Source organism: Lethenteron reissneri, chromosome 2, assembly GCF_015708825.2.
Source record: "Lethenteron reissneri isolate LAM-NWPU_2019-01 chromosome 2, ASM1570882v1, whole genome shotgun sequence".
Taxonomy (NCBI): domain Eukaryota; kingdom Metazoa; phylum Chordata; class Hyperoartia; order Petromyzontiformes; family Petromyzontidae; genus Lethenteron; species Lethenteron reissneri.
The window spans coordinates 11,050,747-11,076,438 of NC_083780.1; the positions used below are offsets into that span (position 1 = coordinate 11,050,747).

The 25,692-nt window shown below is 50.8% G+C and overlaps 2 protein-coding genes across 2 annotated transcripts in view; one reads left to right on the top strand and one right to left on the bottom strand.

Moving 5' to 3' along the window:
- The first annotated feature begins 122 nt into the window (after positions 1-122).
- On the top strand, positions 123-9,182 carry UBE2M (ubiquitin conjugating enzyme E2 M). Its single transcript, XM_061553857.1, has 6 exons — positions 123-353; positions 3,935-4,029; positions 5,031-5,069; positions 5,706-5,809; positions 7,660-7,723; positions 7,998-9,182. Exons 1-6 carry the CDS (start codon positions 248-250, stop codon positions 8,136-8,138), a joined length of 549 nt encoding a protein of 182 aa, XP_061409841.1. The 5' UTR covers positions 123-247; the 3' UTR covers positions 8,139-9,182.
- A 1,783-nt stretch (positions 9,183-10,965) lies between these two features.
- LOC133341827 (E3 ubiquitin-protein ligase TRIM33-like) overlaps positions 10,966-25,692 on the bottom strand; it is a 32,410-nt gene continuing 17,683 nt past the window's right edge. Inside the window, exons 11-22 of the mRNA XM_061550600.1 lie at positions 25,466-25,630; positions 24,902-25,027; positions 24,190-24,361; positions 23,689-23,761; positions 22,617-22,875; positions 21,765-21,867; positions 21,395-21,551; positions 20,767-20,905; positions 20,065-20,139; positions 19,535-19,687; positions 18,690-19,237; positions 10,966-17,077 (exon numbers count right to left, since the gene is read on the bottom strand). Of these exons, the coding sequence (XP_061406584.1) occupies positions 17,056-17,077; positions 18,690-19,237; positions 19,535-19,687; positions 20,065-20,139; positions 20,767-20,905; positions 21,395-21,551; positions 21,765-21,867; positions 22,617-22,875; positions 23,689-23,761; positions 24,190-24,361; positions 24,902-25,027; positions 25,466-25,630 (1,992 nt within the window). The 3' untranslated portion in view covers positions 10,966-17,055. The remainder of the gene's footprint in view (positions 17,078-18,689; positions 19,238-19,534; positions 19,688-20,064; positions 20,140-20,766; positions 20,906-21,394; positions 21,552-21,764; positions 21,868-22,616; positions 22,876-23,688; positions 23,762-24,189; positions 24,362-24,901; positions 25,028-25,465; positions 25,631-25,692) is intronic.

A 25,692-nucleotide genomic window follows, 5' to 3' on the forward strand; every position in this document is an offset into this window, starting at 1 on the left:
CTCGTTGGTTTAAACAAATAAAAAAAACCACATTTAAACTCGTCGATAAGCAAAATAACGAGCCGGTGACGTTTGACCCTTGACCCGAATTTCCGGCGATCAGCTGTTTGTGGCAGTGACGGCGCGGCCGGGCCTCGCCGCCTCCTCCTCCTCCTTCTCGTTGTCGTCATTGCCTCCTCCTCCTTCTCCTCGTCGTCGTCTCCCTGCTCCTCCTTGTCTCGCCCGGCTCCCCCATCGCCGCCCTGCGATGATAAAGCTCTTCTCCCTCAAGCAGCAGAAGAAGGATGACGAAGCCAGTGGCGCCAAGGCCGGCTCCAAGAAGGCGTCGGCCGCGCAACTGCGCGTTACCAAAGGCAATGGCGCCAACCAACATCGTCGTTTAGCTCGCCGCGTCGCTTCCTTACTTTTTAAGCCGCATCGGTACCGGCCGTCCTACCTCGTTACCCTTTAAACGTCATCACGTTGACTCGCGCCCGCCCTAGTCGTTACCTTGTCCCGCCTCGTTACCTCGCCCCCCCCCTAGTTACCTCGCCCCCCCCCTCCCGCCTCGTCCCCCCCCCCTCCCGCCTCGTCCCCCCCCTCGCGCCTCGTTACCTCGCCCCCCCCTAGTTACCTCGCCCCCCCCTTGTTACCTCCTCCCTCCTCTCTCGTTACCTCGCCCCCCCCCTCTCGTTACCTCGCCCCCCCCCCTAGTTACCTCGCCCCCCCCTCCCGCCTCGTCCCCCCCCCCCCTCCCGCCTCGTCCCCCCCCTCCCGCCTCGTTACCTCGCCCCCCCCTAGTTACCTCGCCCCCCCCTTGTTACCTCCTCCCTCCTCTCTCGTTACCTCGCCCCCCCCTCTCGTTACCTCGCCCCCCCCTAGTTACCTCGCCCCCCCTTGTTACCTCGCCCCTCCTCTCTCGTTACCTCGCCCCCCCCTCTCGTTACCTCGCCCCCCCCTTGTTACCTCGCCCCCCCCCTAGTTACCTCCCCCCTCCCCTCTCGTTACCTCGCCCCCCCCTAGTTACCTCGCCCCCCCCCTTGTTACCTCGCCCCCCCCTAGTTACCTCCCCCCTCCCCTCTCGTTACCTCGCCCCCCCTCTCGTTACCTCGCCCCCCATCTTGTTAGCTTGCCCCCCCTCTTGTTACCTTGCCCCCCCTCTCGTTACCTTGCCCCCCCTCTCGTTACCTTGCCCCCCCTCGTTACCTCGCCCCCCCTCGTTACCTCGCCCCCCCCCTCGTTACCCCCCTCGTTACCCCCCTCCCTCCTCGTCGTTACCTCGCCCCCCCCCCGCCTCGTCGTTACCTCACCCCATCGTCGTTACCTCGCCCCTCCCCTCGCCCCGCCGTTACCTCGCCCCCGCCCGCTTGTCGTTACCTTGCCCCCCCCCCGCCCGCTTGTCGTTACCTCGCCCCCCCCCCTCGCGCCCGCTTGTCGTTACCTCGCCCACCCCCCGGCCTCGTCGTTACCTCGGCCCCCGCCTCGTTCCTCTGCGTTACAATTCGCTGTTTAGTTCAGTTTGAATGTGCGCGAGTGCCTCTCCGCGTTACTTCGTTACGTTACGTGGCCCCCGTCGCGTGGCGTTCCGTTACATTTCTGTCCATGGCGTTACGTCCTAGTCGGTAGCAGTCGTATTAATCTTACGATTGTTTTACTCGTTGGGAAAGTCCTCCCTGAGTCTCGTTACTCTTTTTTGTTGTTGTTGTTGTTCCGGGAGGTTCCTGCTCGCATTCCTCACACTATGGCGATTACAAATGCTGCGTTTCCCATTCACAGTCATTCGCCAGTATTATTTTATTCTTCTTCAAATGTCGCACGTCTGGCACCGTCACGTCCTGCACACGATGGCCTGTCAGGCTCTGTGGGGGGAGTATCTTTAACGTGGCCCGTGATTATTCCAGATTTCAGGACATTGTATTTTTGCTGGAGGTGAAATCTGATGAGCTATTAAGCGCCCTTTTTGACAAATGCGCAGTAGGGGCACGGGCTCCGAACGTTACAACAAACAAACAATACGACAAAAACACGAAACTAGTGCAAAGTATGTAAGGTAAAGAAATCACTCAAAACACATACAAATTCAACTAAACCATCCCTATCAAAGATTATGGATCCCTGCAGTCATGAAAACTTCAAATCTAGAATCATCCCCATCCTACCAGGCAATGCCCACTGAGGCATTAACTTGATTTTCAAAAGTGACCTGGCCACAAATGGTAGCGCAACAAAGTGGTATTATCGTTTAGGGCATTTATAGCAGCAACATCATCTAAATTATACCTGTGATGGTTTACCCGTGTTCTTGCACAGGGAAATTTAGTTTTTAAGTCCATATGGCGTATAGACGTTTGAATACGGGCAAAAAAAAACATGTTTTTGTTTGTGTTTCTCGCTTGTGATGGGACTTTGTGGGATGAACGTTGAGGTTGATGAGGGGCACTGGGGGTGACCAACAAAGTCTGAATTGGTCTGTAAGGGGTATGCTGTGCATAAGACTAAGACAACTTTTATTTTTGCCAGTTTCAAAGTATGAAAAATAAGAATAGGTTTAGGGCCTAGTCTCACCTGCGTTGGTCTGACACTGGTGAGACTGGCGCTAAAGAAGGCCGTCTCTTGTGTAGATCAATCAGTTTCAAAGACAATGCATACATTATTATCAGAGCATGTTTGTTTGCATGTTCACCACAAGTACGTGTGGTTAATGCAGACAGGATTCCTTGCAAAAGGTAGCGATTTGGTGTTTGAACATCTTAACGCCTGTTTTATTGCCATAAAGGGTAAAACCTATTCTTGGATCTTTCGGTAAAGTCACGTAGAAGGGAAATAATAAAAATAAAACAATAACATTCTCACGAAGTTTCGGCCACAACACAAGCAGCCGTCCTCAGGTGAAGAACAGAGCTGTCGGAAAGACAGCGTCCTAAGTAAAACCAATTTTTATGTTTTCATACCAATTTCGTTTTCAGGTCCATGCGGTGTACAGCCGTTTCAATACGGGCAACAAAATTAGTTTTTGTCTTGCTTTGTGTTTCTACCTTGCGATGAGGCTGTGTAGGTTGAACGTTGAGCTTATAAGGGGCACGGGGGAGACCAATAAAGTCTGAATTGTTTTGTAATAAGGTAGGGGCACTGATAAGGGGTTGACAGAGGTATGCTGAATAGTCGAAGCGCATGTTTGTAAATGTGGAGGGAAAAGCCAGAGGACCAGCGAGTAGTAATAACCAGTGCGGCCTGCCGGATTCGCACCGCCAACCTCTGCGAACCCACTGCTTGTCCATGTTGCAGGGCGTTGTGTATACGACTCGCTTGTCCATTATGAGACCTCCTTTACCAGTGGCGAAATATAGTAGTAGGTTTTTACCCTTTAAACTGGTACAAAACTGACACCTTTATACAAGGCATCATGTTTGCAATAACCGCAACACAAGCAGTCAAAATGCAAACAAAAAGAAACAACTCTGATAATGGTAATGATATGCACTGTCCTTGAAGTTGATTGGTCCACACCCGAGACAGCTTTCCTTAGAGCCTAGTCTCCATTGGTGTTGGACCAGATGACGCCAAAAGGCGTACAACTCAAAAACAGTGGACTATCAGAGTTTTGAGAGCTCAGGGTAAGCATTGCCACTGGTAAAGGAGGTCTCATAGCGTGCTGCGTACGAACCCGGCGGCCCGAGTTCAATTCTTACTCGCAAGCAACAACGGTGGCAATTATTTGAATTGGTCCAGCGCCTCCCCTAAATGAGTACCTGGTGCGGTGTGTGAACATCACTGGTGAGACGAGGGTGGTCGGGTGTGGCGATGGCTACTCAACCCCGGTTGTGCTGCGTTGGCCTTAATAGGTGCTCGCTAACATGACTTCCGCAGCAGTCTATCAAAGGCTTTACGGGCCACATTTTTTCTTTGTGTGTCTGTGTGTGTGTCTGTGTGTGTGTCTCTGTATGTGTGTGCGCAGATATAAATGAACTGAATCTGCCCAAGACGTGTGAAGTCGTCTTTCCAGACCCAGACGATTTTCTTAACTTTAGACTCGTCATTTGCCCTGATGAGGTGAGTATTGTATAGTAAACATCATTACCATCATCATTATGCGAAGCAAGCGGGCCACAGTCGTCTATCCATTGCTGGTTGAAGGACTTGATTTCATTGTCACGGTCGACTTTGCCAAGAGGTCCATAGACTGTTAGATGACGGGATTACCTTTAGTTTGCAAGGGGCGGCAATTTCCATCTTTGTATGTTCCCAATTTAATAATGTACAGACATCCACGTGTTCTTCGAAGTGTAATTCCATGCGTCTCTCCGTGCTTATTCACAACTTTGCGCAGTGTCAATGTCGCGCAAGAACACGCGGAGGGTTACCAACGAGGGGGTTTGGGTAGGGCAATTCGGCCCCACGTGGCTCGTTTAGTTGCTCGGAGAAGCAGGATTGGTCCTAGAATCTCATTGGGGATTTTCGTGAAGTCTCGGTGAATGGGGTGCCACGGTGGATAGGAGATGTTATCTTCCTCTGCCTGGTATATGCAGGAGATCGTGGATTCGATCCCGACCCCTGACGCCTGCTGTATATTTGGAGTTTGCATGTTTTCTCCGTGGTCGCCTGGAATTTTTTCTCCGGATCCTCCGTTTTTCCCCCTCCACATTTGGAATCAACGTGCGTTTATAGAGTATTTGGCTGCTTTACATTTTCGCGTAAGCCACTTTGTTGAGCTATACTTTGTGACCACGTCGCTTCTGAAAAAGAGCTGCATAGCTCAGTGGGCCCTTACCTGTTAAAATAAAAAAAAAAGTTTACTTTAGAATCCACTTCCACCACGTGTGTGGGCAGCCTGTTCCATCCTTCCACCACTCATCGTGTTAAACAGTTGTCTCCTGGCCTCGTTGCTGGACTTTCCTGCACGCGGCTTCCACCTCTGGCCTCTGCTTCTCTGCTCTCTGTGTTGACATCAAAGTGTAATTTGCGTGGCAATGGCTCACCGAATCTCCAACCGTTTTCTTGACTTTGTGTTTTTTAAAGGACGTGTCTCAACTCTGTTGTTTTTCCATTCACAGGGATTTTACAAAGGCGGAAAGTTTGTGTTCAGTTTTAAGGTAAAGTAGCAGCGGTGAAAGTTAAAAAACAAGCATGTGTTTGTGAGTGTGTGTGCGTTGCGTGTGTGTGGCCCAAACGGGGGAGCGCTCAACGTAGTGGTTCGTGCACTGTATTACGAACCCGGGAAACTTGAGTTCTGTTCCCGCTCAGGTCAACATCGGCGGAGAATCTGGGCTTCGCCTAGGTTGACTCGGCTTTAAAATGGGTACCTGTTGCTGTGTGGAAAGATCAGTGCTGGGAAGACCAAGCTGGCGGGGTGTGGTGCTGCTGGCCACACCACCTCTCTGTGCCTCGTTTTGGCTTTAATAGGCGCTCGTTAAGAGCACTGACCCTGACAGTCTGCGTGGCTAAATGGGGAATTTTGTCTGTGTGTGGCCTCGGGTTTACAACTGTAATACAATACAATCGACCCGTGTTCAATTCTTGGCCATGATGAACATCACCAATGAGTGAGACCTCACCTAGGTTGACTTGGCCTAAAATGAGTGGCGTTAACAGTGTGGGTCAGCATTAGTAGTGGGGAGGCAAACGTGGCCACACATTAGTGGTGCTTGTTAGGTGCCTCACCATGTCTTTTGTTGGCCTTAATAGGCACTCGCTGACCGCATTGTGTTTGTGTGTGGTTGTCTGTTCAGGTGGGTCAGGGTTACCCACACGACCCACCCAAGGTGAAGTGCGAGACGCAGGTTTATCATCCAAACATCGACCTGGAGGGCAACGTCTGTCTCAACATCCTGCGGTAGCCACAGCCACCAAACGCTCCACTCAACCAGCCACTCAATCACTCACCCTCCATATACACAGCCACCAAACCTACACTCACCCAGCCATTCAATAACTTAGCCACCACAGACACAGCCACCAAACCCTCCACTCACGCACCCAGCCACTCAATCACTCACCCACCACATACATAGCCACCAAACCTACACTCACCCAGCCACTCAATCACTCACCATCCACATACACAGCCACCAAACCTACACTCACCCAGCCACTCAATCACTCACCATCCACATACACAGCCACCAAACCTACACTCACCCAGCCACTCAATCACTCACCATCCACATACACAGCCACCAAACCTACACTCACCCAGCCACTCAATCACTCACCATCCACATACACAGCCACCAAACCTACACTCACCCAGCCACTCAATCACTCACCATCCACATACACAGCCACCAAACCTACACTCACCCAGCCACTCAATCACTCACCATCCACATACACAGCCACCAAACCTACACTCACCCAGCCACTCAATCACTCACCATCCACATACACAGCCACCAAACCTACACTCACCCAGCCACTCAATCACTCACCATCCACATACACAGCCACCAAACCTACACTCACCCAGCCACTCACTCACCTTCCATATACACAGCCACCAAACCCTCCACTCAACCAGCCACTCAATCACTCACCCACCACATACACAGCCACCAAACCCTCCACTCAACCAGCCACTCAATCACTCACTCTCCATATACACAGCCACCAAACCCTCCACTCACTCACCCAGCCACTCGATCACTCACCATCCACATACACAGCCACCAAACCTACACTCACCCAGCCACTCAATCACTCACCCACCACATACACAGCCACCAAACCCTCCACTCACTCACCCAGCCACTCAATCACTCACCATCCACATACACAGCCACCAAACCTACACTCACCCAGCCACTCACTCACCTTCCATATACACAGCCACCAAACCCTCCACTCACTCACCCAGCCACTCAATCACTCACCCACCACATACACAGCCACCAAACCCTCCACTCACTCAGCCAGCCACTCAATCACTCACCCACCACATACACAGCCACCAAACCCTCCACTCAACCAGCCACTCAATCACTCACCCTCCACATACACAGCCACCAAACCCTCCACTCACTCACCCAGCCACTCAATCACTCACCCACCACATACACAGCCACCAAACCCTCCACTCAACCAGCCACTCAATCACTCACCGTCCACATACACAGCTACCAAACCTTCCACTCAACCAGCCACTCAATCACTCACCATCCACATACACAGCCACCAAACCCTCCACTCACTCAGCCAGCCACTCAATCACTCACCCACCACATACACAGCCACCAAACCTACACTCACCCAGCCAGCCACTCAATCACTCACCCACCACATACACAGCCACCAAACCTACACTCACCCAGCCACTCGATCACTCACCGTCCACATATACAGCTACCAAACCTTCCACTCACCCAGCCACTCGATCACTCACCGTCCACATACTCGGCCAAACAGCTACTCATCCAGCCGCTCACCCACCACATATGAAGCAGCTACATACCCGGTACCTCATTCAGATGCTCACCCAGACAATCACCCAGCTATGCTTCCACTACAAACAAACATCCATCTGCATAGCCACTCACACGGTTGCACACCCACTCACTTGCACACGGTAGCACTCACCACTGATTTGCCCAGTCATTCACTCCCCACCTGTCCACGCATGCTTCAAATCGAGCAACTTGCTAACCCACAGATTGTTGTGGTGATGATGATGATGATGTTTGTTTGCAGTGAGGACTGGAAACCAGTGCTGACGATAAACTCAATTATATATGGGCTACAGTACCTATTCCTGGTGAGCAGAATCACTCGCCACATCCACCACTCACCAAACCTACTACTCACCACAACCACCATTTCTTTCATCCACCACTCCGCATCCACCACTCGCCCGAGACAACGTCTTGCATGGGGGCGGAGCGACAAATTCGGCTCTTGCAATGGGCGCTAGCTGTACGAGGTGGTGGCAGCGGCTTGCGGTGGGGGCGGGTAGGGGGAAGCTTTCATCCCGCAAGTGGGGATAGATGATCGTGACTGACGAGGACGGTGTTTTCGATCTCGCGTGGCAGGAACCCAACCCCGAGGACCCGCTGAACAAGGAGGCGGCCGAGGTTCTGCAGAGCAACCGCAAGCTCTTCGAGCAGAACGTCCATCGCTCCATGCGGGGGGGGTACATCGGCTCCACTTACTTTGAGCGGTGTCTCAAGTAGGGGTGGGATGTGGGGGGGAGCGGGTGGCGGGGGGTGCGCGCTGCCCGCCGCCTGCCTTCACCCCCCAGCAGTCGCGAGGCCTCTCCCATGGATGGGCAAAGTGGGGGGAAGGTGGGGGGGTGGGGGGGTGGGATACCGGGGCAGGTCGCGCGAGCGTGGTGTGACGTTTATTCCGAGTGAGATCTCGTCGTTGTGTTTGAGCGCGGAGCGATTTGCTGCTCGCTTCTACCAGTTTGTCAGACATCGGAGTCTGTTGGTGAACGGGGCCTCGGTTGGGCTTTGGTAGTCACTAATAGACACCCCCCCCCCCCGACCTCTGTTGGGCAACCGCGGCCCCGTTGGGCGACCCGGTCTCGACAAGACGGTTTCCCCGACGCGATGTCGATGCTGGTTGCTTCCCTAAAGCGATCGTAGGCCGGGATGCGATTGGTGGAAGTCTCCTCCGAGCTCGATGCCGATTTGGCCAATCGGGCGCGTGCTCTTCCCACCCCTCCGTGTCGCCGGTGAAGTCGCTGATAACATGTCAGCCGCATCTCGCCCATTCGGACGCGGGCAATCTCGCTCGCAGCTCACCTTGCCAACGCAACGGGCGGCCCGGAGGGAGTTGCGGCCGACACATTTTGGCGACGCTCGCTCGGAAAAAGAAAATGGCTTCGCACGTTCGCCGTCTGTTTAAGCGCAGCCGCATTCAATAATTTGGCGTAAATGAGATGTAATAAAAAAAAGATGAGGCCCGCGAAGCGTTTAACCGACAACAAAGTCTGCCAAGTTTGGGATTATTTTTGTCCATGTTATTTTAAACGTTAATGTATTTCTTTTTTTCTTTCTCTTTATTGGCTTCGTTTGCAAGGAAGGATGTTAAAGTGCTTTTTTTGCGAATTTCCTATCACCCAAATTGGATTTTGCGGACCGGAGAAATACGTTAAAGTGTGTACTGGGATGGCGTCACCGTTGTAACCGTTGTCGTCATCATTATCATCATCATCATCTTCATCATCGTCTGAACATCAAGGTCACAATAAAGTACATTTTCAATTTATACAACCGAGCACGTTTGTTCCCTCCCCACTTCATCTAAAAACATTCCTCAAGTTTAATTTTGATCAGGGCCACATGGTGTGTGTGTGTGTGGTGCAGTGTGCAGTCTCCTACTGCTGCTTCAGTCTTTCTGCCAGCAACGTTGCCTCCCTTTTAGTTCAGGGCCTTGTTGACCAAGGACAATGATCTCCACCAGGATGTTGCTGGTATATCATTTCTCTTTGGTGGTGGTGGGGGTAGTAAGACGATAGAAGGGTTTGGAGTGGTTCTCGGTTTTGTGAGTGATAAACAGCAAGTGAATTTCGTGAAGGGAGATTAACGCAGAGGCACAGAGAATGAGAACCAGAGAACTCAACATCAGGGCTGTGAGAAACGGGTGATATCCCTGGTTGAATACGCAGTCGACATTTGATCCAGAGAGATTCCCAGGCTGCAGGAGGGGATCATTGTGAGGTCAGTTGCTGGTAAGACCCTATTTCCATTAGGAACAGGAGATGGAGTTTTGTTGTTTTATGTTGATGATGTTAAGGGCAATACCCCGATTGTTACAGAAGTGAATATTGAACATATGCTCGTAAGTAGGAGCCGATTAACCACAGTACACCAATGAGCATTTATAGATCTCGCCTAAGACGAGAAGATAAATAAAGGAGGTACCTATCACCAGAATGAACTGCTCCAATAGTCTGAGCACCAAGGGTCAAAGGCCTCCGCTCACTCTCTTTCCAAAGGTGGCCTGGCCAGCACCACCAGGAATCATCCACGTGTAGCTCCTTCCGGTCACATTGTCACGACCGGGACTCCAGGTTAGGGGCCATCCATTTAGTACGTACGCATGGAGGGGGGTCACCCAAATGCGTACGCTTGCGTATGGTGGTCTACTGACAATGTACGTAGGAAACGGGGGGGGGGGGGGGGTGAAGCCTCGATAATGTGTCTACATTGGCCTTCAAATGAGCCACAGTTCAGTTTCTTCAGCTGTCAGACAACAAGTCCTTCTGGGAGAAGTGGGACTGTGGGAGAGGTGTCACTTGTGTGCCACCGTGCCCCTGACTGCAGCTATCACGCAGCTCAGCAAAATAAGTGGCCAAGGTAGGCAACTTAATTATTTCATGCAGCCGGCGGTGGATTATGTTTGCTTAAACACGTTAATATTATTAATCCTTGATCGTTTCTGCGTGGATTAAATATCGGCCGTTCTAGAGGATTTGGGGGGGGGGGGTGCGTCAAGCGTACGCACGCAGGTTGGGGGGGTGTGTGAAAAAGTTCACGTGAGTACAGGGAGGGGTCAAGTTGACAGATTTTTGCGTACCTACTAGATGGATGGCCCCTTATTGTGGATCGGGGTGGATTATTTCAGTGAAAAGCGATGAACTCTCTGCACACATTGCGTTGTGATGCGAGGGGTTGACTTGTGTGCAAAGGAATATGGTTTACACCTAGCAGTGGATTGATCATGGCAGATGTATGGATGTTGAACTTCTTTTACACTGTACGCAGCCAACCGTGCTAATCGGAGGTGCGATGAAAGGACAACAAACTAAAGACAGAAAGCAGTTCGAAAGAAATAAGCTTTCAATCTCGATTTAAAAGTGCATTGCTCCAGTGGCTTTCTAATAGCAGAACAGCGTTCCAGACGGCCGCAGAAGCGCATCTGAAAGCACGTGATGCGGTGACCGGAGTTCGCGTGATGATGATAACTCACGTATCAACAAAATCTGCTTTTGATACGAATAAAACAAAAGACAATTCCTTAGGTTATTAAGAGAATCGGTGTTGCGTGTTGTTTTCCATTTGCTTTATTAACTTGAACTGTGAACTTACAAACCACAACGTAACATTGAGTATTTTTTTGGGGCCTTGTAATTAAGACATTATTTTTCTAGTTCACTTAAAAACGCTTCAGATTGTTTTTATTTTTCTCGTTTTCTGAAAGGCTCAACGCTCAAATCAATCCCAACACTTTTGAGAAGAGCAGAAACATTTAGACGAAGTTGCAATACCGTATAAAACAGAAAAACATTAACGATAAAAAATAACTCGACAATGAATCTAGGAATAATAACGAGACTCAAAAGTGTTTACATTTACAAGCAATTTTTTTACGAAGAAAAGTTACCAAAACGACTTTTACTCGAGCCAAGGGTTCACGTTTTGCAAAAACATTCATAAGAACTGGAGCGTAATTTTACAGTTCAACATCCCCTCTAGAAGGATTGCATTAAAGTTATTCAGATAATTTTCAGCCGCTATAAAAATGTCCAAATGATAGGGCCACTTTATTGAGCTATCGACCGTGGCCAGGTCGCTTCTGAAAAATAAGTTAATATTTTGGTGAGCTTTGCCTGGTAGGATTGGCATGGTTTAGTTATATTTCTATGTGTTTGGGTGATGTTTATCTTTCTTAGACTTTGGACTATCGTGTTTTGTATTGCTGTTGTAACGTGCTTATCCTCCTCTAATGGACATCTGTGGGAAATAGCTTCATAGCTCATCGGATTCCTCCAGTATAAATATGATTCTGATAAAAATAGGCACCACCACTTTGGAGGAAGTCAACAGTGGCTACCTTACATGGCGACTGGGGCCCAGCCACAGCAAACGAATATTCCTCCTTGACAGTTATGTACATCTTACAAAATGCAAATGTATTATTCATACGTTGATGGAAAAACAAGTATTCTCTATTTGGTGTAGAAACTATTAGAACATCCTATTCAGCACGGCAAGGCTGGCTTACGTTCGGCGCAAAATAAGTTCAACATACATACAATCACCGAGAAAAATTCTCCAGTTAACGTTTTGAAAATGCTTACTTATTTTTTATCAAAAAAAATTCTACTTTTTCCGAAAGGCTCATTCGCTGGAAATGAACGTGACGCTCTGAAAATGACCTCACAGGATGGGAGCAACTTGGGGAATGGGGAGGCTTTGTCTAGCAGTGGGACCCTACAAGCTGGCCACAACAACACAAGGTTTCAGTTTGGCGAAAAAGTGCTGCAATTTACCGCAGGTTTGGTACAAAAATTCTGGCCAAAATTTACCAGCAATGGACTTTTGCGCCAAAACACGAAGCACAATAAAAAAAAAATCACTTTCAAACTTGCCGTTTATTTATTTACATTACGATTCGTGTCGTTTTAACCATGCGGCATGAAAAGGTTAAATGTATTCCCAAGCCACGTCACTCATCGTTTCTTTACTCATTCACCATTCGTGTACATGAGGTGGATGCCACTCATAACACCGGCTAAGCACGCACGAACGCACATCGACAGTAAAAAATATTTCTAACGTCGGCTCGTTAATAATCCAAAATGTTCGCCAAATCTGCCTTATTACAGACTCCTACGCAGCCTACCTCTACGCGGCATTGGTCAACATTTTATAAACTTCCGTTTTTGCTCCTCTAACTTCATTTTCTCTCCCCATAAAATCACTGCCAGCCCCGACGACGACTCGGACAACGATCACCGTGTTCGGATCAGTGGGGGGGGGGGGGGGGGGGGGTTGTTGGGGGGGGGCTCTCCCCAAAATGAACTTCAACCTCTGTTGACAAAACGAATCACACTTTCCAATCGACTTTCTGGAGCGCCCAGTCGTAGCGCTCCAGTGCCGTCATCGCGGGGGTATATTCACAGCGCACAGGTGAAATCTGCAGTGACTTTCCGCGTGAAAACCGAAAGTCAATTGAAAGACGGGTGTGGGGGGGGGTCTCCCCGTCCGTTCCTGGGCTTGCAGGTTGCTTGCGAAGAGCCCTTAGTGTTGAATGGGGTGGGGTTCCTGCTTATTAAAACGGCGCAATGGATTAATAAAAACCCACAAACCAACGGATGTGATGTCTAAATCGACCATCATGGGGGGGGGGGGGGGGGTGTTCTTCCCCCCATTGAGATTCATGACAGCAACCGACATTCACGGTCACGTGGTGGAGTTAGGGGATAGGGCTTGGGCCAGTGCACCACAATTACAAATAGAATAGAATGCCACATAGCTACTCGTCAAAACACAACACACGCAGATTTGTACACGCACACCAAGGTGCAGTACTCACACTCGGATACAAACAGGTAAACACACACACACAGATATACATGCCCTTACACACGTGTCCACACAGACCAGGGTACACTTACTTAGAAAACAAGGGATTATTGTGACGTTGAGCAAAGACATTCAGTTCTTCAGTGTCAAAATACCACAGCAATGGCACCAACATCGACAGACTACTCAAGCTGGCCTGAACCTCGGCCACCACCACCACCTCCTTTCTCCATCACCACCACCACTATGTCTGTGTCCTCCATATCGTAGAGCGCCGATTCAATTAGGATCTTGTGTGTCCAAAATGGTAATGCGGTTCCAAACTGATGAGACACTGGTTGTTTCACCGAGCCTGATGCAAGTGCTTTGGTGTGATCACCGGCGCCTCGCGTCGAATGGCAGCCGTTGTTGTTCTACTACGTGACAAAGGGAGCTCCGATTCAAATGAACCAATGCCCTGTGAGCCGTGCACCGAACGGTTCAGCTATCATCAGGCAAGACCAGCATGTATCTGAACGAGGGTGAACTGGTCAACCTCGGAAAGCCTTAGCGTGGTGGCTGCCTCGGGATGGTGCTTGGGATATCCAGTATTCATCTTCTTGGTTCTTTCGGTAAAGTCACATAGACCTGGTCTTCACCTGAGGACGGCTGCTTGCGTTGTGGCCGAAACGTCGTGAGATTTAATTATGTGTTATTTTTATTATTTTATTATTTCCATTCTAAGTGACTTTACCGAAAGAACCAAGAAGATGAATCCCTGCAGTCACGAAAGCTTTAAATCGAAAAATATCCAGTATTACTGGTCCAGTCACGGCAGCCAAACGGCCTTGAGAAATACCGCTTCAACCAATGGGTGTACATGACCCAAACTCTTGCCACTAACCCTGACCCCTGACCCTATTCGTCCCGTTTCTCTGCTCATGGCTATGTCGCGCCCATCAACACAATACCAACAACTTGCATTTAAATTGTGCCCATAAGGGAACAAACGTCTTTAAACTCATCCTGTGTGGCACAAGGTGAACACAGCACCGGATTGAAAGTGAGCATTCGTCTGCCGGTAGAGGGGCGAATGTTACGGCTGGTTTACTCAATTCAGATATTTAAGTAATCTCTTCACATTTGGTTCATTACCACTGGCACACAAGGCCTCCCCCCCCCCTTTTTCCCAAACGTCTTTAACTTCCCCCGTGAAGCAGGCGGCAAATATTTCACAGTTAGAACAGCAGCAGTGTTAACCCGGACGGCCGGGAGGGGGGTGGGGTTAGAACCGCGAACCTCTGCGACAGGGGGCAAACGCGCCAACGCTTGGCCATCTCACCGCCCCGCTAACATGATCCGATGGCCGCCCACCGTCAGCCACAGCACCAATCGCGATTGGCGGCGGCGGCAACTTTCCAAAGCGGACCCCCCTCCCCCCCAACAGACACGAGATGTCTCCCGTCAATAACGCACTCGCTCGAGTGAAGGAGAGGACGCGCGCGCGCGCGCGCGCGCGAGACACTGCGATCAGTTGCCGAGTGGCGCTATCAGCTGTGTACCGTGGAGAGCTGTCTCCCATGTATAGAACTGTTAGCACCAATTTAATATAACGGTGGCAGGGGGGGGTTGAAGAGACGCCCCTCTGGATGTGGATTCTGAATGGCCGGTGGCGTCTTCTGTCCAATCGCTACGGAGGAACTGCTTTCCGGAAAATTATTCTGAACGGCTGTGTTACAACACGTGCATTGCACAAGACACGAATTCCCCAAATTGCAAGATGCACTCCCACAACTTTGGCTTTAAAATATTGGAGGGTGGGGGGGGGGAATGTGCATCATAATCCGAAGAATTCAGTAGATACGTACATACACGAAACAGCGAGAGTGATACATCCGCTATCTGTTGGCTCAACGGAAGGAAATTAAACCAGCTATGAAAATCTGGTTGTGAATTACTGGTCACGGCTAACTATCCGATACTAGAACCCTCGTTTAATTTCCATACGAAATCCGTGACATTCAAAATCTAAAACCCTGGCTCCATCCGGTACAGAAACCTCATCACTGCGTCAGATGCAGAACCCCGGTCCGTCACGTTGGCCAATCCCACTGAATGGTGATAAATATAAACAATATTTTACAAATCCAAATAGAATGCTCGTTTAAAATCCACTGAAAGTCACGCAACAGACGCAGAATCTCTAACAACAATGCACTTCAGCTGCCATGTGCATACATACATATACTAGGGATGAGCTTATCATTACACGTTCTTAGATATGATTTTTTGACTAGGGGCAATTTGCAAATTTTATTTCATATTGTCATATAAATAAAACATTATTCCACTTGAATAACTTTTATTGTTTATGCACAAAATGAAGTCCTCTTTAATAATTTTAAACGTTAGTAATTTTTTTTACGTAAAATGCCAACAGTAAAACTAAAACTTGAATTAAACAATTGTTATATTTAAATAATTTACCCACAAGTCACATCACCTAACGTCTAAACGCTGGCACTTTTGGCAGGAAAAGCATGGAAGTGACATCACTTCGTAACACAAATAAATGAAGTCACTTTTATGTGAAATTACATTTTTGCAACGATCAGATTTCCTTTTTTTTACGGATCCAAAACTCTCAAATGTCCAGGATCATAAAATCAGGAATACATCCCTAATATATACATACATATATACCGTTCGCACATGCACACATACACGATTGATCTTTCTCCGTAAATATCAGTGGAATCTGCCGCTGGTGCATTTAAATATCCATTCGTTCACCAAGGTCTATGGACATTTATGCCGTCGGACCGGCAATGGGTTCCACAAGTCTTGTGTTTGTTTAAATCTTCGCTGAGCAGGAGAAGGCTTGGGATCCTGGTGATGATGCGAGCCCTTTTGAGCAAGGCCTCTCAGTCGGAACATCGACCGTTTCTGGTTCAGCGTGAAACAGGTATCGTTCTGTCATAAGCGTTTTGTTTGTTTGGATTGAAACCCACGACTGAGCATCGGTCTTCACAAGTAAACACAAATATATACAGCGGGATTCAATTCCCGGTCGCTGGTAACATCAAAGCACTGACATCGTCATTATTACCACCGCGGTCCTTCCAGGGCCGATAACACGTGTATCGCTTTGCGTGAGGCGGTGATCATGCAAACAAATTTGTCTCCTGCCGAAGGAATGTGGAATTTACGCTGCCGCCAATGCCGCCGGAAACAGTTCGACTCGTTCCATCCGAATCACAACCGGTCGCTTGCGAGAAAAGTCTTGTTTTGCCGGTGAGCGTCGCTTGCTCGTCATAGCGGGCAACCATTTTCCACCTCGCTGCTGGATGAAGAGAGGTGTTTGCGAACCCTGCTCGGGACCCAGTTGGAAAGCTGCTTTGGATAAATATGGTTGTACAACCACTCCGCTTCAGGAAGGTGTAGAGACGCACCACGATGAGCCTCGGGACGGTGATATTCTCGGATAGGCTGCGATTGGGCTGTGCGACGATGGTGTCGAGTTTTGGAAAATATGTTGGGCTGTACTAGGTCACCAAGCAGATTCGCATGCCGAGTGTGACGATACAGCAGTTGAACGTGGGAGATGGCAGTTTTGGATTCACAACGATAACATTTGACAACGATGTAAAATTAATCGTGTTCAGCTCTTTGCCGATTCACTGCTGGATGAATGCCGCACCGTGTCATAGGGGTTTGTTTGACCATACTAGGGGTTGTTTGACCACACCGCACTTGGCAGTGCTTGGCTGGTGAAAGGCGAGCCCCGGGAATGCTTCAGATATCACTCGCCCACTGATGTTAGCCGTGGCTGGCGGCTGAACTCTGGTCGCGGGGTTCACAGCGTTGTGGCCGACTCACTGCGACACAAAAAAAAAAAATCGCTCGGTCCACACATATCACAAACAGCGGTAACATTTAAATTTCGCTAAATGAGTGAGTTTTGGGAACATTAAATAGAAACTTGATAAAATTTAGCAAAAGAAAAATACACAAAATTATGAATTTCAAATGAATGGCGATTATATTACCTTTTTTTAAAAAATAGATATCCTAAACATAAACAAATTATAGAAGATAGTAAAATAACTAAACGTGAAATCAAGGTCACAATTTTAACGGTAGCGTTTAAAAGTATGTTTTGTAAATAATAAATATATACGTCAAAATAGTATTTAAAACTGAACATATGATGATTTTTTATCTGGTTGAGTAAAATACAATGGTTCATTGATAACAAAAAATATACATTTAATTAGACTAGTTAATCTGAAGAAACGTTATCAATAAAATATAAATTGTGAATAAAACGTCAAGAAAAACAAAATAGCACCAACAGAGTGTGGGACTAGTTTAATTATTTGTGGCGGGAAAAAAAAACCCTTTCAGTTTCAAACCCTACATGAATCTGAACCCACTTTCACGTCACACACATCGACCCTGCGCAAGGGATGTCAGTGTCGGGGCTAGTGACGTGCCGCTGTAATTGTTTAAATGGTGCACTGGATTGAGTCTCCAGGCATCGGGTCACAAACGCGCTGATCATTTACAGGAGTAGGCCTTAGCCCATCTGGAATGTGTGGCCCATTTCGTCAGATCTCAAGACGCTTATTCAGGGCCGAGACTGGATAGCGCGCCGCGGTGCATAACAGGCGTTATAGGCCATGGGGCCGCGTGCTAGGCAGCAGAGGGAAATGTAGAACTCTATGCGCCCAGCCCTTCACCGACCCGTGAGGTGAAGCATGGTCAAACAACACCCACGTAACCACGTACATCGTTAAACCTGTTCCCGTGAACACCGTGATTAAAAGTGAACTTTCTTCCGGGTTTGCAAGTGGTCCATTAAAATTAAGCAAGTACCGTTTTATTATGTTTCTGAAAGAATACATTCCAAGCGAGATACTTTCGCAAGACCAAGGTTTTTGTTTAAATCTCCAGTGTTCAGCCCTGAGACGTGGCTGAGAATTCCACATTACTATGGTGGGGGAGCAAGGCTATTCATTGGACAACCACTTTTCACTTCCCCCACAAAGCGGGACATATTTTATTGACCCTCTAGGGTTGATGGGCCGAGTTAAAAGTAACATTGCAGTTAAAATGCAAAGCTTTAGTTAATGCATACCCCCACGTGGCAGCATTAGCCTGTAACAGTATTTGCTACAATTACTCACTTCATGGTCATGTTGCGTGTCAAAACTTGAGCGCCGGTGGTAACGATACAAACGAAAACAAAGCAAATCTACACACGTCCCCCTATCGGACTCAATCTTAATGCAACTCAACACCGATTCCCCACGTGAATCAATCTAGTATCGAGCCAATGAATCTCTTATGGCCCGGCCGGCTGTATCACAATGAAGAGCTGACATCACCCCATGCATGCTCGCACACACGGCGTGCCCCCCCCCGCCGGCCCCCCAAGCCGCCGAAGCCACTCAGCGGACCCTGAGTCAAACTGCGCTCCTCCATCACCTGATGTGAACCGGCTTCTCATCCCCGCGCCCCGCACGCTTCTTCCGCCGAGGCTCAAAGTCCTCGTCAGACGTCTCGATTTCCCCGTCGTCGTGATAGTCATCGTCATTGTTGTTCAGCTTCCGTCGTCCGCCCTTCTTCTTCCCTCCCGGCCCTCCTCCACCGAGGGGGACGGCGGCGGCGGCGGCGGCGGCGAAGGTCGGCACGGAGGAGGAGGTGGCGCTGGCCGGGTTCGGCGACGGCACCGACGACGGCCGTGGAGGCGACGAGGAAGAGGACGAGGCCGAGCGAAGAGGCGTGGGTGGCAGCGGCAGCGGCGGCGGCGGAGACGACGACAGCCACAGCAACGACGGCGGCAGCGGCGGCGACGGTGGCTGCGTCACCGCCGTCGTCAACGCCGACGATGACGCCGACGAGGTGGGAGGGCCGTCTGCGCCGAACACGGCCGCCGGCGTGGTGGGCACGCACAGCTGCGGGTAAAGCCGGGAGAGCGTCTCCTCGAAGAAGGACAGGACGGACAGGCCCGCACGGCCCACCTCCGAGTCAGGCTGCGCGCACAACGGAGACACACGGGGAGGGGGGGGGGACGCAGACACGATTACGGTTAATAGGGCATGGGGGGGGGAAGGGATGGTTTTGGTTAACAGGGTACAGAAAGGGGAAACCTCTTTGCTTTACTCGAGTGTGGGGGCGGGGGTTCCAGTTCCTGGCGCAATGGGCGTCAAAGAAGATTAACAAGGCGGTGATGATGGCAACGATCACTGGTTGTGACGATTGCGCAAACCACGACCATGATTGCTCCTGCGATGAACGCGATAACGGTGAAAGCGCCAGAGACCAGTCACCTCGTTGAACTTGGCGCAGTTCTTGAAGATGAGCCGCACGTCGCTCACGAACTCGGCGGGAGTGTGGTAGTGATCCATGTGCTTCTTCTGCAGCTTCAGCTTGATGGTCGACAGGTCCATGGGCTTGCGGATCGTCTTATAGTAGCTAGGCACCTGGAGAGCGTGCACGCACGCAAACACACATGCACGCACGTAAACACACACAAACATGGACACACACGCATGCGTTAGCGCACAAACGTCCATGTCTACACCGCGTTTACACGAGCAACTGTGTACATATCATGGTTGGGGAGGATGGGCGGGGGGGGAGCATGGCACGTAGATTCACAATCCCTCCCGAGTCGATAAGATGAGTGCCGTTTTTTGAGCAAGTCAACGGGGGTTATCCGATGGATAAACTCGCATTCGCCACAAGAATGGGAAATTTACACCACTGGTCTAGGGCTGTTAACAGGACAGGAGCTCTGCCCTCAACTTATGGTGCACACACACGCACACGCGTAGGGTGAGTGTATCGGGCTGCGTACCGAGTGGCTGACGGGCTCGTGAAATGCCGCACTCAGCTCGTGGCAGAACAGGTGCAAAAGCAGCCGCTCACATTTCTGCACACAGGCACACACACACACACATGCACAGACACGGATACACACGCCAGCGTAAACTCAAAAAAACACACGCGAGCGTGGGTATACAGTTGCACTGAAACGCTTCAGCCGTGACTTCCGATGTAAAGCTTGAGTGTGTCTCTGATCACGTGCCTGTGCCTTGGCATCTGTGTGACCATGCGTGCTTGTGATCACGTGGAGATGGCCACCCACCCCCTGTGTGTGGTGTGCTGGCCTTCACCAGGTACTCTCTAATAGCACTTTCTTCAACAGACTGTCAAAGGCTACACAGAGGATCTTTGCCATTGTACATGTGTTAGTGTAGTGGGAGTGGTAGTACAGCGGTTAGCACGCTGCGCTACGAACTTGGTAACCCGAGTTCGATTTCCACTCACGGCCAACACCAGTAAAGAATACAGAAATGGGTCCTGGGCCTCCCCTAGGTCAACTCAGCCTCAAATGAGTACCTGGTGCAATATGTAAACATCGCCACTATGGAGACAAAGGCGGCCAGGCAAGGTGCTGACCACCTGATCTCTCGTGTGCCGTGGCCGGCCTTCACAAAAGGCGCTCGGCAACAGCACTTAGTTAAGGCGATACGGGTGATCTTTGTTGCATGCGTACACGCTGGTCGGGCCCGGAGAGCCCCGGAGAGGGCAGCAGGGTCTTGCGCTTCCCGTCCAGCCCATGCTGCTGATCCTCGCTGTCGTACTCCATCTCTGGATTCCCCACGCTCCGGCAGAAAGCGCACAGCCATTCCCCGCTGAGCAGGGAGCAGCGGTGAGCAGCAGTGAGCAGCGGGGGAGCAGAGATAACACTCATTAACAAAAGCAGCAATATCATACTAATGACAACACATGGTTTCTAGACCGAAGCGGACAACCGTGAACACGCGTGTAAACACCAGCAATGGGGACACAAAAGCGAGCACATGAGAGTACATATTAATTAGCTCGCTCACACACCCGATCACTCGCTCACCCGCCTTCTTCGCTCACCTGCCCTCTTACTGACCCGCCCCCCCTGCTCACCCTCCCGCTCACCCGACCACTCACCCCTGGCCGTGCCTACCCGCCAAAACCTGCCCAGAACCCACCAAAACACGCCCGGCCTGAACCCACCCGCCCAAACCCACCCAAATCTGCCCACCCAAACCCAACCAAATCCACCCGCCCAAAATCCGCCCACCCAAACCCGCTCAAATCCGCAAACCCGAACCCGCCCGCCCGAACCAGACCGCGAGCCCACTCACGTGGGGAACGAGAGCAGGGCCGGCACGTGGCAGCTCAGGTGGAAGACCTTGGGGCACCGCTCGCAGCAGAGGAGGTCTCCTCCGTTCTGACACACACCGCACCAGTCCTCGTTCGGGTCGTCGTCGTCCGCCGAGGCATTTGCCTCGCCCCCGCCGCCTTGCCACGCACAAAACATATTGCCATTGCGCTCAAGGACAGAATTTTCGAATACATGTATTTTATATGTTTGCTGTGTGAGCAGGTTTAAGAGGTTTGCAAGCAAGCTTACGTTGTTACCATCCAACCGACTTTAAAAACCGAGTATAATTTAATGAACGAAACCAATTGGGACGAGAAAGAGTAAGCGAATATTCCGCCAGCGGCTCCCACCTGTTCCCCCTCTTCCTGTGCTGCCGCTCGTCACTCCCCCAGCCCCCTCAGCAGAGCCGGGGTTAGAGGTCGGGGGCGTGAGGCTTGACCCGCGAGAACCGAGCTTCCACCATCGCCGCGTAGGGGGAAGCATAAAACCAAACACAAACGCAGGGGCACACGCGGTGAGTGTCGGGTTCACGCATGCAAGAAGAAACAAAGATGCCGTCCGTTGAGGGATCAGCGATTGTCTGTTTATTAACAAATAATAATTAAAACTATTTTCTAAATTTCATCCCCATCGGTGCTACCGGCATCAATTCCAGAGACGAACAATACATTTGGAAAGTACACAAAGCAGTGCAACCCTTTGTGGTAGAGAACCATCTGCACAAGTGGACATCATACAGCCATCTCTTTGATCACTTCAAGTGACCCATGGTTGGGACATTATGGAGCAGCACTGATTCATGCTGCCACTGAAAGTGCCAGGCTCAGCGCTCTTGACCTTTTGAACCACCCGGCCGGATAAAAAAATATGCACACACACGATTTCGATTTAAAGCTTTCGTGACTGCAGGGATTCATCTTCTTGGTTCTTTCGGTAAAGTCACGTAGAAGGAAAATAAAAAAATAATAAAAATAAAACATAATAAAGGCAGACCTGTTCACCACCTGAAGACGGCTGCTTGCGTTGTGGCCGAAACGTCGTGAGAATAATTTTAGAATGTTTTATTTTTATTATTTTATTATTTCCCTTCTACGTGACTTTACCGAAAGAACCAAGAAGATACACACACACACACGAGTGCCACACGGCATCGTTCGCTTTGGCAAGCGCGGCACGCACCGCTCCCCCCCAGCCAGCCTCACCATGCAGGAGCGCCGCTTGCTGGGCGTGCTGCCTTCCGGCTTGATGCGCACTTTGGTGGTGGTTGTTGTTTTTGTCGAGCCACCTGCAGTTCTGCTTCTGCCGCTGCTGTGCGACTGCTGCTGCGGCGGCGGTGGTGGCGGCGGTGGGGAGGAGTGGCGGCAGGCGTTGCCGTGGCTGGCGGTGGTGCCGGGCTCCTGCTTCACGTAGACCTGCTCCACCTTCACGATGGAAATGTGGTCCAGCGGATCGCCCATGGCACTGTTGGACACGCAAAAATAACCGCTCGTTAACATATTAATTTTTATTTGAAAAAGTCCGGGAGGCCCCTTCGTCAAGCCACTGCTGGATGAAGGCCTCCCTACGGCGTGACTGGCATTGCGCGGGGAATTGTTTTGGTTTCTGTTGGGCTGTATCAGGGTGGCTCAGCAGCTTGGCGTGCCGAGCGTGAACATACATTAGGAATTGGCAGTCTTGGATTTGCAGCATAGAAGAACGTTTAGTAAATCAATCAATATGTATTTTACGCACCAATATCGCCCTCAATCAAGTAGTGCATCGGTGCACATTACAACGGGACGGGAACGGCACAGGGGGGCGTACAGCAACAGGAAAGAGAAAAGAAACTCTGTGACAACCTCGGTGGCTGACACCGACCGAGCAAAATGAAGTGTAACCGTGTGCAACGAATAGCATAAGAAAATTAGCAAATAAAAGAAATAATGAGTAAAATAAACCGGATTTTTTCTTCTTCTTAAATGTTCTATTTTATGGGAGGGCAAGTGGGAACAGATGTGTCGTGCACAGGCCGCGGAATTGAGCGGCGTTCGGCGCGTTTTCGGGCGTGAAGTAACACCAAGAGCAATAATAATGTTCCATCCTTTGTCAACTATCACTGCTGGATTACACAGGAACACATGCACAAATACGCGCACACACACGGAGGCACGCAAAAAAACACGCGCACGCACAGGAATACAAGCACAGGCATGAGCACGACTGTCACACACACAAGCAGTGCGAGGAGGAGGACGATGAGCAGCAGTGATAGCCCGAGGGGGTGAGTGATGGTACCTGGCTCGGCTGCCGTTACTGGAGGCACTTGAGGGTCGAACGGGAGCCATGTGAGACGTGGAGTTGACGGCCCCTGTGTTGGCACAGACAAACAAAGACCCCCCCATATAGCCTTAACAGACTGTCAGGGCAAGTGCCGTTAGCGATCACCTATTAAGGCTGGCACGGCACACGAGGGGGGGTGGGTGACCAGCACCGCACCCGGCCACCTTTGTTTCCTGAGTGGCGATGTTTACACACCGGACCAGGTGCTCATTTGAGGCCGAGCCGATTTAGGGGAGGCCCAGGACCGATTAAGATAATCTTCACTGGTGTTGGTGGCTGTGAATGGGAATTGAACTCGGGTCACCGAGAACAGGGGGAGAACAAACTCCACGCAGAGGTACCCGAGTCTGTAGTCGAACCCAGGTCCCTTCACCGCTGTGAGGCACCGATGTTCCCACTGCGCTCCACCTTGCCGTCGCTGCGCCACCCCCTGGCACAACCGCGTTTCAAAATTACCGTGCAGGTGCGATGCACCCAGGTTGGGCGACTGCACCGGCGGAGGATGGGGCGACTGCGAGCTTGACCCCGGGGAGGAGAGGTGGGCGGGGGGGGCGGCCGTGGCGCCGTGGGACAGGTGGCCGGGGGGGGGCCCGTCTCGCATCAGCAGCATGCCGCCAAACTCGTCCAGCTGTGAGAGGATAGAGTGGGGGGGGGGGGGGGGCGAGTGATTAACCAATCTCGCTTCACACACAAACACACACGCGCCCGCGTGGATACGTACGCAGTGACTCGTTCACATTCACAGACATGCATGTCCTTAAGAGTCAAACGTCTGTAATTTTTAAGTCAAAAACTATTTAAGTAAAAAAATCCCGAGTAATATGTATATATATATATATATGGTGAGGGAGGGAGCGGCGGTTTGGTGGCTACCAGCGCGTCCGTGCTACAAAGTCAGTCACCCGAGTTCGAGTCACGGCGAAGTGAGTGATAAATGAACCGGTCCTGGACCTCTGCCAGGTTGACTCGGCATTAAAAGAGAAACAATAACGCAGCGTGTCAAAACACCGACACCGGGGACACAAAGTTGGCTGAGCATGGTGCTAACCACACACCACCCCCCCCGCCCCCAGAGTGCCGAGCCAGCTTTTAATAAGTGCTCGTAAGCAAGGCTACTGACGGAGCAGCTGTATTTAGTGTGTGTGTGGACAGGTGCCCACGAGCTCACCTGTATGGGAGGGATGTCGGGTACCGTGGGTAGGTTTTCTGGGTTAGTGACGGACGGGATTGATGAGAGACCCATGGAGAGGTGGGAGCCACCCGGGGGTCCAGGTCCCCCACCCGCCACAGAGTGCTGAAAAAGGAGCACAAACAAAGATAAAGATCCCCCGTAGAGCCTGAACAGAATGTTGGGGCAAGTGCTGTTAGCAAGCACCTATGAAGGCCGGCACTGGGGCGGGAGGGGGGGGGGGGCGGGGAGGGGTTTGTGGGTGGGTGGCCAGCACCACGCCTGGCCACCTTTGCCTCCCCAGTGGTGATGTTTACGTAAAGCACTAGGTATTAATTCAAATAATCCTCACTGTGGATGGCTGTGAGTGGGAATCGAACTCAGGTAGCTGGGTTCGTAGCACAGCATGCTAACCACAACACCACACAGACACAACACCACATACACACAAAACCACACGTAAATGTGCCCCCTCCCCCACCAGTTGGCTGTCGTGAGGTGGACCCCCCCACCCTCCATCCCCTCCAACCCCCCCACCCCCCGTGTCCCCCAACCATGTCTCACCTGCCGCATGAGTTGGGGGGGTACCCCTTGCTGGCTGGAGTGGGATGGCGCTGACCCCCCGGGAATGGATCCCGTGGAGAATTGCTGCAGCTGCTGCAGCGGGTTGGGTAGGGGTCCGCAGGGGGGCCCCCGTGAAGTGGGGGGCAGGGTGACCAGCCTGGGGGGCTGTGTGGTGGGTAGGGAGACACAGGGGTACCACAGTTATATAACAAAGATCCCCCGCCCCA